The sequence below is a fragment of the Mauremys reevesii genome, linkage group 1, assembly GCF_016161935.1.
Source record: "Mauremys reevesii isolate NIE-2019 linkage group 1, ASM1616193v1, whole genome shotgun sequence".
In the NCBI taxonomy this organism is placed as follows: domain Eukaryota; kingdom Metazoa; phylum Chordata; order Testudines; family Geoemydidae; genus Mauremys; species Mauremys reevesii.
In genome coordinates, this window is record NC_052623.1 from 224,096,414 (window position 1) to 224,109,384 (window position 12,971).

The 12,971-nt window shown below is 47.2% G+C and overlaps 1 protein-coding gene across 1 annotated transcript in view; it reads left to right on the forward strand.

The window, feature by feature from the left end:
• Positions 1-12,971, forward strand: part of LOC120404244 (alpha-2-macroglobulin-like) — a 63,681-nt gene that overhangs the window by 42,265 nt on the left and 8,445 nt on the right. Inside the window, exons 29-31 of the mRNA XM_039536385.1 lie at positions 2,562-2,785; positions 3,787-4,005; positions 4,304-4,431. Coding sequence (XP_039392319.1) covers positions 2,562-2,785; positions 3,787-4,005; positions 4,304-4,431 — 571 coding nt within the window. The remainder of the gene's footprint in view (positions 1-2,561; positions 2,786-3,786; positions 4,006-4,303; positions 4,432-12,971) is intronic.

A 12,971-nucleotide genomic window follows, 5' to 3' on the forward strand; every position in this document is an offset into this window, starting at 1 on the left:
ACTGTGTTAGAAAATGCATTAGTTGACATACTGCTAAAGACAACTCAGCACCTTGTCACAGAATCATAGAATCTCAGGGTTGGAAGGGACCTCAGGAGGTCATCTAGTCCAACCCCCTGCTCAAAGCAGGACCAATCCCCAACTAAATCATCGGAGCCAGGGCTTTGTCAAGCCTGACCTTAAAAACCTCTAAGGAAGGAGATTCCACCACCTCCCTAGGTAACCCATTCCAGTGCTTCACCACCCTACTAGTGAAAAACTTTTTCCTAATATCCAACATAAACCTCCCCCACTGCAACTTGAGACCATTACTCCTTGTTCTGTCATCAGGTACCACTGAGAACAGTCTAGATCCATCCTCTTTGGAACCCCCTTTCAGGTAGTTGAAAGCAGCTATCAAATCCCCCCTCATTCTTCTCTTCTGCAGAGTAAACAATCCCAGTTCCCTCAGCCTCTCCTCATAAGTCATGTGCTCCAGCCCCCTAATCATTTTTGTTGCCCTCCACTGGACTCTTTCCAATTTTTCCAAATCCTTCTTGTAGTGTGGGGCCCAAAACTGGCCACAGTACTCCAAATGAGGCCTCACCAATATCGAATAGAGGGAATGATCACGTCCCTCGATCTGCTGGCAGATCTAGACAGAGTCAGGTGGGGTGAAAAACGGCAGCTGGTTGTGGCCAACTCAGTCACATTAGCTGCCTGTGGCTCCCCTGAGGGCAACTCATAGCCTAAGTTTACAAACAGCAAATGAATTTGTAAGCCCAGCCATCCCTGTCTATTCTAGGTGCTGAGTCATATTTACCAGCGTGCTGCTTAATGCATTTTCTCTTCTAACACGGAGCATTTCCCCAGGGTAGATGGACCTTCAGGCCTTGTCTACACACAAAAGTCATTCTGCTGTATCTATACTAGTATAATTAAAGTGGTGCGACTCCCGCAGTGTGGACGCAGTTATAGCAGTGTGAAGGTGTTCATACCAATAGAACTGTTCCCGTACAGCCCTACCGGTACAAGGCACCTTTATGCTAGTATGACCATGCCCAGACTACAGGTACCAGTAGAAAAGTCACAGCCCTAACCAAAATAGTTGTAGTGGCACAAAATCTGTGTGTTGGCCAGGTCTTAGAGGCGTCTTCTCTCCTTTCCACCCTCCTTGAGTGTCTCTCTCTTCCCTCCCACCCGTGTCTGCAGATTCTCCCCCTCCCTTTCCTGCCCTCCTCCCTAGGATCTCTCACCCAAGATTTTTCTTTCCTTCTCCCCTGGTTTCTTCTTCCCTCTCCCCACTTCTTTGGGTCCAGGCCATCTCTACCCTCCTCTCCCCCTTTGCCTCAGGAGGATTCCTGTCCCCACACTCCCCAGGACTGTCACCCATTTTGAGGAGGGAGCCTGTTGCAGGGGGAGGAAGCGTCTCAGTGTCATCTAGCTTCCTGCACCCCCCGCCCCCAGGCGCTGGTGGCTACAGCAGCCCAGGAGTGGGCCAGCACCGAGAGCAGCTCAGGGGGCAGCAGGTGAGGCAGAGGATGGTTTGGTCCAAGGGGCATTACATGGAGAGAAGCATCAAGGGGGCACATTTTAGGACTCTGGGAGATGCCTTACAGCTTCCCAGACATAGGGGTCATCACCAGGGAGGAGAGAGTTGGGGCCTGGGTCCACTTTCCCGAGGGCAAGTTTGATGGTGGCTCTTTTTTAAGGTGCTGAAATATTAATGTAAAGACAAAGGGAACTTTTTAAAAATGTGAGCTGGGGCCAGAGCTGCCGGTGCCTGATTTTGCAGCGACACAGGTGTATCTGGGGGGTCCCCCACACATCTCAGTGCTATGACTGAGCATATCCTGAAACCCAGACCAAATGGTACCATTCCTACTGAGCAGTAGCACAGCTCTGCTCATATCTTAGCTGGCTCCACTCCATTCCTCGCTCCAAGCACTGCTCCTCACTCTGGATACTCGTTCCATGGGAGCGATGGCCCCTGGTCAGCACAGAGTGACGTCTGCTCCCTACAGCAAGAGACAAACGAAGAGGAGAAGCCTGATCTTTGGACTAATAAAATGAAAAAACAGATCATTCCAGGAGGCCCCAAATTAAGGTCCTGGTGTCCCAGGAAATCCCAGGAAGAACTGGGCCTGTGCTGGTAAGAGAAGGACTTATGGGCTGTTCACACTGCTGGAGTGGGGTGCAACCGTCACTGCTGTAACGCTTCGGCCTTGAGCGCCTGGGGCCACTTAGCGACCTCACACTTTTTGGATCAAAGAGCCCAATAAAGGCTGCTACTGTCCATTCCTGGGATGTCCCTTCATAAGATAAAGGGGACGTAGGCACAGAGGTGGCAGCCTGATTAGTCACTGAGTGTTCGTACCAGAAGGTTTGTATAAATCCACTAGACCAGCAAGTGAGGGACTATTTAATCCTTTCACGTCTCGTGTCAATATGCCAGACGAGCACGGGGGGCTCTTTTCTCCCACCCGCAGCAGCAGCAGGTCAATAACCCCCTTAGAAATGGCGTGTGCTAAGCATCTGTATTTCCTTCTCTCCTGCCCTCCTGCTCCCTTCTCCTGCTGCAGATGGCTCCATTCACTGGCAGAGGCCCGGGAAGGAGCCGAAAGACGAGCTCCCGTTCTACCACCCCCGTGCTCCTTCTGCCGAGGTGGAGATGACGTCCTACGTGCTCCTCGCTTACCTCACCACGCAGCCAGCACCATCCCAAGACGACCTATCATTAGCAACTCAAATTGCAAAGTGGATCAGCAAGCAGCAGAATCCAAATGGGGGCTTCTCCTCCACCCAGGTGAACTGTTCCCATCCCCAGCCTCAGACACCCAGGGCAGGAGGGAGAGGCAGACAGGAGAGGGCAGGAGACAGACAAGCAACCTGGGGGACGGAGGAGGCTGCCCTGGGGAGGGGGAAGGCATGGCAGTCCCCTGTATAGTTAAGTTTAGATCAGGGGATAGTCACAGCATGGAGTATGGCTGCATCAGATACCCACAGGCCCAGAGGGACTAACGAGTTAGGAGACTGGACAAGTGATGCTGCTGTGTATGGAAGACAGAAGAGTCTCCCTGAGCACTCACAAGGTAGTGCAGTGCCATCCCCAGCTTCCCCCAGCACTGACCCCATCCAGCCAGGCCAATTCAGCTCAGGAGCAGAGGCCTCCCCAGAGAAGCAGCAGCAGCCAGTCACTGCCGGACATAACCAGAAAGGCGGGGAGGGGAGCACCATCCTGAGTGACAACCAAACAGGAGGTGCCATCTCCCCCTTTGAGCGGGTGCAGACCATGCTGGTGCTTGGAGGCTGGGACCTCAGGGAGTGACCTCTCTAGACAGGACCAATCACTGGCCCCATGCTCCACCATTGCCCTGGTTGGCTTGATACCCACAGGGCTGTAAGACTTTCTCATACTCCAGTACTGAGCCTCCTGGATGCCTCACCAGGGTCCTCTCTGAGCTACAGGCAGCTCCCATTTCATCTGGTCCTGAACTGTCCCTTTGGGTTGGTCCTTCAGGGAAGGGTGGTGGCATCTTCCCTCAGATGCCTGTGGTGGAGTGTCAGAGATACCAAGGCCTAGGTTCCCTAAAGTACTTAGACACTTGGCTGCTTTCAGTGGGAGAAAGGTGCTTAAATACCTATGAGGATCTGGGCCCAAGGGAATAGAGTGAATGGCTTGTGGGAGTGGAAATGGGAAAATCGGGGCACTGCAGTGTAGGAAGAGCCGGTGGAGTGGGGGCTCTGGGCCTATACAAATGTCTCATTCATCCCCTTGGGCACCTGGGCTCATCTCTTGTCTGGCAGGACACAGTGGTGGCACTCCAGGCGCTGTCCCGATATGGAGTCTCCACCTATGCCAAGAGCGAAGGAGCATCCACAGTGACTCTGCAATCTACAGGGGACTTCCAGTCCCAATTCCAGGTGGATCACACAAACCGTCTGCTGCTCCAGCGTATAGCACTGCCAGAGGTGCCAGGGGACTACGGCATGGGGGTGACAGGAGAAGGATGTGTCTATGTGCAGGTGAGGGGCCCTGGGGCAGGTGGAGAGGGAGAGGCTGCTGCTGAGGGGAGCCTGTCTCATTCCCATTGGAGATGGGAAGATGGGGTGGATTGGGGAGGGAGGGAAGGAAAAGAGGAAGAGATGGGGGAGAGGAGGAGAAGATAGGAAAGAGGTGTGAGGTGGAGAGAGTTGACAGAGAGAGTTGGGGAACGGGGAGAGAGAGAGAAGAGATAAAGGAAAGAATGAAACTGAGCAGAGGGAAGGAGATTGAGGAGATGGACAGATGGAGACACACAGAGAACCGTATATTCTCTTTCAGACCAGCCTGAGGTACAATGTGCTCCCCAAGCTGGGCGAGGCACCGTTTGCGCTGGAGGTGCACACAGTCCCCGAGACATGTGACAGCGCCAAGGCTCAAAGGACCTTTAACATCGCCATAAACATCAGGTAACTCCCCCTCGCAGGGCCGGACCTTCCGGAGCAGCCCTAGGGCAGGGGACAAATCATTTCAGTGGTGAGAGGAGCCCCCAGAAAAGTTGATACAAATCAATATTTTTTCAAAAATTAAATCCCATGATATTTTCTTAATTGCAATTGCTCTTTTCAATGTCAATCAGCTTTTGTATTTCTGTGTTGCTAGCTCTTTACTTTCTCCCGCTAAATTGTTAGAGTGATTGTTCTGGGCTTGTTTCCCTGAGGCTGAAAAAGACAAGTCAGCTTCTTAGTCACACTCTTAGTGTGAGAGCAACACAAACTCAGACATAAAAGTGCCCAGACAGTAGCCCGTCCTGTACCTGCAAACATCACCACCCTCCCACGGAGCGAACTACCCCAGTCGCAGGAGCTGAATGCTTTGACCCGGCCATTCTCCTTCACCAGGATTTACAGGCCGAGTTCAATCAGACTTGTACTCCTAAATCATTTCAGTGCTTTTACAATACCCACCCTTAGATGCCAAAATATGGGCTTCAGAGCCTAAGGACAAGTCTACACTTAAAACACCGCAGTAGCACTTAAATGAAGTCACTCTACACCGACAGCAGAGAGCTCTCCCATCGGCGTAGTTATTCCACCTCCCCGAGAGGCACTAGCTATGTTGACAGGGGAAGCTTTCTCACCAACCTAGCTTTCTACATGGTGGGGTTAGATCCATATAACTACATCACTTGGGTTGTGATTTTTCACACACTAGAGTGACATAGGTATAGGTCTGTAGTGTAGACCAGATCTAACTTTAAGCTCCTATTTTTGAAAGTGAGTATCAAAAATCTCACAATGACTTAGCTAGTGTATTGAAATAATAACTTCCTAGTGCTAACACGGAACCAGTTTGGATCTGAAGTGACAGAGATTTTATGCTACTAAGGGAGAATTGTTTACTAAAAATACAGTTTATATATCCAAGTTTCAGGGCTCCTAAGAGGGTAAGGGGCATCCTCTTATTCCTGTTTTTCAGTTTGCTTGCTGTTTCCATTAGTATCCAGTGCATGGCATTTGTGTATAACAAATTTCTTTAATTCTTTTCTTATTGGACGCTGTTTAAGTTTGATTCATTTCAAGGACTGTATTTCATTTTTAGCCCCTACTATCAATTAGGATCCCCGCTTTTAAGCAATTTCTGTCACTTTCCCAGGTTATACTCTGGTTTATATCTTCTAACATTTCTTCTTCCTTGTGCCAGACAATTCCTATTACTGTTAGACCACAGCAATTATTTACAATGAAAACCAACAAAATCCCTTATAAGCGTCTCAATTTGGAGGACATACTCCACACGTTCTTGTATTGTACATAAGCATTTCCCATTATGTATTAGAACAAAAGATATTTTCCATGTATAGAATGTTGCAAGTTTGAATTTAATAATGATTCAAGATTGTCAAATAACAAGCTCAAATGAGATTATTTAACCAAAGATTAATACAGCTGTGTACAGAAAGAAGGTCCATCTTGCCCAATATCCTGTTTTCCAACACTGGCTGGTACCAGATGCTTCAGAGGGAATGAACAGAACAGGGCAATTATTGAGTGATCCATCGCCTTTCGTCCAGGCCCAACTTCTGGCAGTCAGCCACTGATGGACCTATCCTCCATGAATTTATCTAATTCTTTTTTGAACCCTGTTATATTTTTGGTCTTCTCAACATCACCTGGCAACGAGTTTCACAGGTTGACTGCGCATTGTTTGAAGAAGTACTTCCTTTTGTTTGTTTTAAGTTTGCTGCCCATTCAATTCATTGAGTAACTCCTGGTTCTTTTGTTATGTGAAGGGCTAAATAACACATCCTTATTCACTTTCTCCACACCATTCATGATTTTATAGACCTGAGTCATATTCCCCCATTAGTCATCTCTTTTCTAAGCCGAACACTTGCAGTCTTTCTAATCTTTTCTCATATGGAAGCTGTTCCATGCCCTTAATCGTTTTTGTGGCCTTTCTCTGTATTTTTTCTAATATATCTTCTTTGAGATTGGGCAACCAGAACTGCATGCAGTATTTAAGATGTGGCATAAAATGGATTTATACCGTGGCATTATGTTTTCTGTCATAATATCTATCCCATTCCTAACATTCTGTTAGCTTTTCTGAAGGCTACTACACACTGAGCAGATTTTTTTTCAATGACTCCAAGATCTTTTTCTTGAGTGGTAACTGCTAATTTAGATGCCATCATTTTATATGTTAGTTGGGATTATGTCTCCCAATGTGCATTACTTTGCATTTATCAACACTGAATTTCCATCTGCCATTTTTTTGCCCAGTCACCCAGTTTTGTGAGATCCCTTTGTAACTCTTCACAGTCAGCCTTGGACTTAACTATCCTGAATAATTTTGTATTATCTGAAAAGCTTGCCACCTCATTGTTTACCCCTTTTTCCAAATCATTTGTGAATATATTGAACAGCACAGGTCCCAGGACAAATCCCTGTGGGACACTGCTATTTACCTCTCTCCATTCTGAAAACTGACCATTTATTCCTACCCTTTGTTTCCTGTCCTTTAACCAGTTACTGATCCATGAGAGAGCCTCACTCTCATCCCATGACACCCTACATTGCTTAAGAGCGTTTGCCGAGGGATCTTGTCAAAGACTTTCTAAAAGTCCAAGGACACTATGTCCACTGATTTCAGAGTGATAGCTGTGTTACTCTGCAAAAAGAACAAGGAGTACTTGTGACACCTTAGAGACCAACAAATGTATTTGAGCATAAGCTTTCATGGGTTAAAGCCAACTTCATCAGATACATGCAGTGGAAAATTCAGTAGATAGATAGATTGATAACATAAAAAAAATGGGTGTTGCCATACCAACTCTAATGAGTGCAAAGTGCAAGCTGATCTCCATATTGGAAGAGAAGGTTCAAGGTCTGGAGAAACGGATATTAACCCTGCGTTCCATAAAAGAAAATGAGGATTTCCTGGATAGACGTCAGGATCAGCTTCAGCGGGCACAATGTTCTGAAGATTCAGAGCAGGCTACGCAGCGGGGACAGAAGGCCAGCGAGGATAATTGGCGGCATGTGACTTCCAGAAGAGGAAAGAGTACCAGAAACATCCATGTACCAGAAACACAGACGCAGGTGAGTAACAGTTTTCATGTCCTCTCTGCAGGTACAAGTGCAGAGAGTGGAGTGGAGGATACATCTGAGGGAACAGAGCAGAAAGGAGACTCCACTGATTGGAAGGCATGAGATGCACCGTCCTAGGGATGGGGGTTCCACGACCACCACTCCCAAGAGGCGGAGGAGGAGGGTGGTGGTGGTCGGGGACTCTCTCCTCAGGGGGACTGAGTCATCTATCTGCCGCCCTGACCGGGAAAACCGAGAGGTGTGCTGCTTACCAGGGGCTAGGATTCATGATGTGACGGAGAGACTGCTGAGACTCATCAAGCCCTCGGATCGCTACCCCTTCCTGCTTCTCCACGTGGGCACCAATGATACTGCCAAGAATGACCTTGAGCATATCACTGCAGACTACATGGCTCTGGGAAGAAGGATAAAGGAGTTTGAGGCGCAAGTGGTGTTCTCGTCTATCCTCCCTGTGGCAGGAAAAGGCCATGGTAGAGACCGTCGAATCGTGGAAATCAACCAATGGCTATGCAGATGGTGTCGGAGAGAAGGGTTTGGATTCTTTGACCATGGGATGGTCTTCCAAGAAGGAGGATTGCTAGGCAGAGACGGGCTCCACCTCACGAAGAGAGGGAAGAGCATCTTTGCAAGCAGGCTGCCTAACCTAGTGAGGAGGGCTTTAAACTAGGTTCACCGGGGGAAGGAGACCAAAGCCCCGAGGTAAGTGAGGAAGTGGGATATCGGGAGAAAGCACAAGTAGGTGAATGCAAGAGGGGAGGGCTCCTGCCCCATACTGGGACACCGGGACGATCGGTGAGTTATCTTACATGCCTATACACAAATGCAAGAAGCCTGGGGAACAAGCAGGGAGAACTAGAAGTCCTGGCACAGTCAAGGAATTATGATGTAATTGGAATAACAGAGACTTGGTGGGATAACTCACATGACTGGAGTACTGTCATGGATGGATATAAACTGTTCAGGAAGGAGAGGCAGGGCAGATAAGGTGGGAGAGTTGCGTTGTATGTAAGAGAGCAGTATGACTGCTCAGAGCTCCAGTATGAAACTGCAGAAAAACCTGAGAGTCTCTGGATTAAATTTAGAAGTATGAACAACAAGGGTAATGTCGTGGTGGGAGTCTCCTACAGACCACCAGACCAGGGGGATGAGGTGGACAAGGCTTTCTTCCTGCAACTAACAGAAGTTGCTAGATCACAGGCCCTGGTTGTCATGGGTGACTTTAATCACCCCGATATCTGCTGGGAGAGCAATACAGTGGTGCACAGACAATCCAGGAAGTTTCTGGAAAGGGTAGGGGACAATTTCCTGGTGCAAGTGCTGGAGGAACCAACTAGGGGGAAAGCTCTTCTTGACCTGCTGCTCACAAACAAGGAAGAAATAGTAGAGGAAGCAATAGTGGATGGGAACCTGGGAGGCAGTGACCATGAGATGGTCGAGTTCAGGATCCTGACACAAGGAAGAAAGGAGAGTAGTAGAACAGAGACTCTGGACTTCAGAAAAGCAGACTTCGACTCCCTCAGGGAACTGATGGGCAAAGTCCCCTGGGAGAATAACATGACGGGGAAAGGAGTCGAGGAAAGCTGGCTGTATTTTACAGAATCCTTATTGAGGTTGCAGGAACAAACCATCCCGATGTATAGGAAGAAAAGTAAATATGGCAGGCGACCAGCTTGGCTTAACAGTGAAATCCTTGCTCATCTTAAACACAAAAAAACAGCTTACAAGAAGTGGAAGATTGGACAAATAACCAGGGAGGAGTATAAAAGTATTGCTCAGGCATGCAGGAGTGAAATTAGGAAGGCCAAATCACACTTGGAGTTGCAGCTAGCCGGAGATGTTAGGAATAACAAGAAGGGTTTCTTCAGGTATGTTAGCAACAAGAAGAAAGTCAAGGAAAGTGTAGGCCCCTTGCTCAATGAGAGAGGGAACCTAGTGACAGAGGATGTGGAGAAAGCTACTGTACTCAATGCTTTTTTTGCCTCTGTCTTCACAGACAAGGTCAGCTCCCAGACAGCTGCACTCTGCAGCACGGTAAGGGGAGGAGGTGACCAGCTCTCTGTGGAGAAAGAAGTAGTTCGGGACTATTTAGAAAAGCTGGACGAGCACAAATCCATGGGGCTGGATGCACTGCATCCGAGGGTGCTAAAGGAGTTGGCCGATGTGATTGCAGAGCCATTGGCCATTATCTTTGAAAAATCATGGTGATTGGGGGAGGTCCCGGATGACTGGAAAAAAGCTAATGTAGTGCCCATCTTTAAAAAAGGGAAGAAGGAAGATCCAGGGAACTACAGGCCTGTCAGTCTCACCTCAGTCCCTGGAAAAATCATGGAGCAGGTCCTCAAGGAATCAATTTTGAACCACTTAAAGGAGGGGAAAGTGATCAGGAACAGTCAGCATGGATTCACCAAGGGCAAGTCATGCCTGACTAACCTAATTGCCTTCTATGATGAGATAACCGGCTCTGTGGATGAGGGGAAAGCAGTGGATGTGCTATTTCTAGACTTTAGCAAAGCTTTTGATAGTCTCCCAGTACAGTATTGATACAGTATTTGATACAGTATTCTTGCCAGCAAGTTAAAGAAGTATGGGCTGGATGAATAGACGGTAAGGTGGATAGAAAACTGGCTAGATGGTCGGGCTCAACGGGTAGTGATAAATGGTTCCATGTCTAGTTGGCAGCCGGTATCAAGTGGAGTGCCCCAAGGGTCGGTGCTGGGGCCGGTTTTGTTCAATATCTCCATTAATGATCTGGAGGACGGTGTGGACTGCACCCTCAGCAAGTTTGCAGATGACACTTACCGGGAAGAGTGGTTGATGTGCTGGAGGGTAGGGGTAGGATACAGGGAGACCTAGACAAATTAGAGGATTGGGCCAAAAGAAATATGATGAGGTTCAACAAGGACAAGTGCAGAGTCCTGCACTTGGGATGGCAGAATCCCATGCACTGCTACAGACTAGGGACCGAATGGCTGGGCAGCAGTTCTGCGGAAAAGGACCTAGGGGTTACGGTGGACGAAAAGCTGAATATGAGTCAACAGTGTGCCCTTGTTGCCAATAAGGCTAATGGCATTTTGAGTTGTATAAGTAGGGGCATTTCCAGCAGATCGAGGGATGTGATCATTCCCCTCTACTCAGCACTGGTGAGGCCTCATTTGGAGTACTGTGTCCAGTTTTGGGCCCCACACTACAAGAAGGATGTGGAAAAATTGGAGAGAGTCCAGCGGAGGGCAACAAAAATGATTAGGGGGCTGGAGCACATGACTTATGAGAAGAGGCTGAGGGAACTGGGATTGTTTAGCCTACAGAAGAGAAGAATGAGGGGGGATTTGATAACTGCTTTCAACTACCTGAAAGGGGGTTCCAAGGAGGATGGATCTAGACTGTTCTCAGTGGTAGAAGATGACAGAACAAGGAGTAATGGTCTCAAGTTGCAGAGGGGGAGGTTTAGGTTGGACATTAGGAAAAACTTTTTCACTAGTAGGGTGGTGAGGAACTGGAATGCGTTACCTAGGGAGGTGGTGGAATCTCCTTCCTTAGAGGTCTTTAAGGTCAGGCTTGACAAAGCCCTGGATGGGATGATTTAGTTGGGGTTGGTCCTGCTTTGAGCAGGGGGTTGGACTAGATGACCTCCTGAGGTCCCTTCCAACCCTGAGATTCTATGATTCTGTGAGACTAATCGACGAAGGTGGGATATTATCAACAGGAGAAAAAAAAAACCTTTTGTAGTGATAATCAGGATGGCCCATTTCAAACAGTTGACAAGAAGGTGTGAGTAACAGTAGGGGAGAAATTAACATGGGGAAATAGTTGAGTTTGTGTAATGACTCATCCACGCCCAGTCTTTATTCAGGCCTAATTTAATGGTGTCCATTTTGCAAATTAATTCCAGTTCTGCAGTTTCTCGTTAGAGTCTGTTTTTGAAGTTTTTTTGTTGAATAATTGCGACTCTTAGGTCTGTAATAGAGTGACCAAGGAGGCTGAAGTGTTCTCTGACTGGTTTTTGAATGTTATAATTCTTGATGTCTGATTTGTGTCCATTTATTCTTTTACGTAGAGATTGTCCAGTTTGGCCAATGTGCATGGCAGAAGGACATTGCTGGCACATGATGGCATATATCACATTGGTAGATGTGCAGGTGAATGAGCCTCTGATAGTGTGGCTGATATGGTTAGGTCCTATGATGGTGTTCCCTGAATAGCTATGGGGACAGAGTTGGCAACAGGCTTTGTTGCAAGGATAGGTTCCTGGGTTAGTGTTTTTGTTGTGTGGTTGCTGGTGAGTATTTGCTTCAGGTTGGAGGGCTGTCTGTAAGCGAGGACTGGCCTGTCTCCCAAGATCAGAATCACCCTTGTCCACATGCTTGATGATCCTCCTCAAAGAATTCTAATGGATTGGTGAAGCATGATTTCCCTTTATAAAAGCCATGTTGACTCTTCCCCAACAAATTGTGCTCATCTAGTTCTGATAAGTCTGTTCTTTACTATAGTTTCAACCAATTTACCTGATACTGAAATTAATCTTACCAGCCTGTAATTGCCAGGATTGCCAGTGGAGCCTTTTTTAAAAATTTGCATTACTTTAGCTAGCCGCTATTCATCTGCTACAGAGGCTGATTTAAGCAATAGGTTACGTACCACAGTTAGTAGTTCTGCAATTTCCTATTTGAGTTCCTTCTGAACTCTTCAGTGAATACCATCTGGTCCTGATGACTATTTACTGCTTAATGTGCTTAATTGGGGGGAGGGATAGCTCAGTGGTTTGAGCATTGACCTGCTAAAGTCAGGATTATGAGTTCAATCCTTGAAGGGGCCAGTTAGGGTTCTGGGGCAAAAAATAATCCTGCCTAGTGAAGGCAGGGGGCTGGACTCAATGACCTTTCAAGGTCCCTTCCAGTTCTAGGAGATTGGTATATCTCCAATTATTACCTTTAATCTATCTATTCATTCCAAAACCTCCTCAGATTTGTCACCCAACAAGAATGGCTCAAGTACAAGAATCTCCCTCACATCCTCTGTGGTTAAGACCAATGCAAAGAATTAATTTAGCTTCTCCACAATGTCTTTTTCTTTCTTGAGTGCTCCTTTACCTTGATTGTCCAGCAGCCCCACTGATGTTTGTCAGGCTTCCTGCTTCTGATGTACTTTAAAAAATTGCTGTTAGTTTTTAGGCCTTTTGCTAGTTGCTCTTCAGATTCTTTTTTGGCCTCCCTAATTTTACTTTTATGCTTGATTTGCCATAGTTTGTTCTTTTCTATTTTCCTCTGTCGATTTGACTTCCAGTTTTTAAAAGACATCCTTTTATTCGCTAACAACCTCTTTCACTCTGTTGTTCAGCCACAGTGGCACTTTTGTGGTCCTCTCATTTTTTTATTTGGGATATACATAAAATTCGAGCC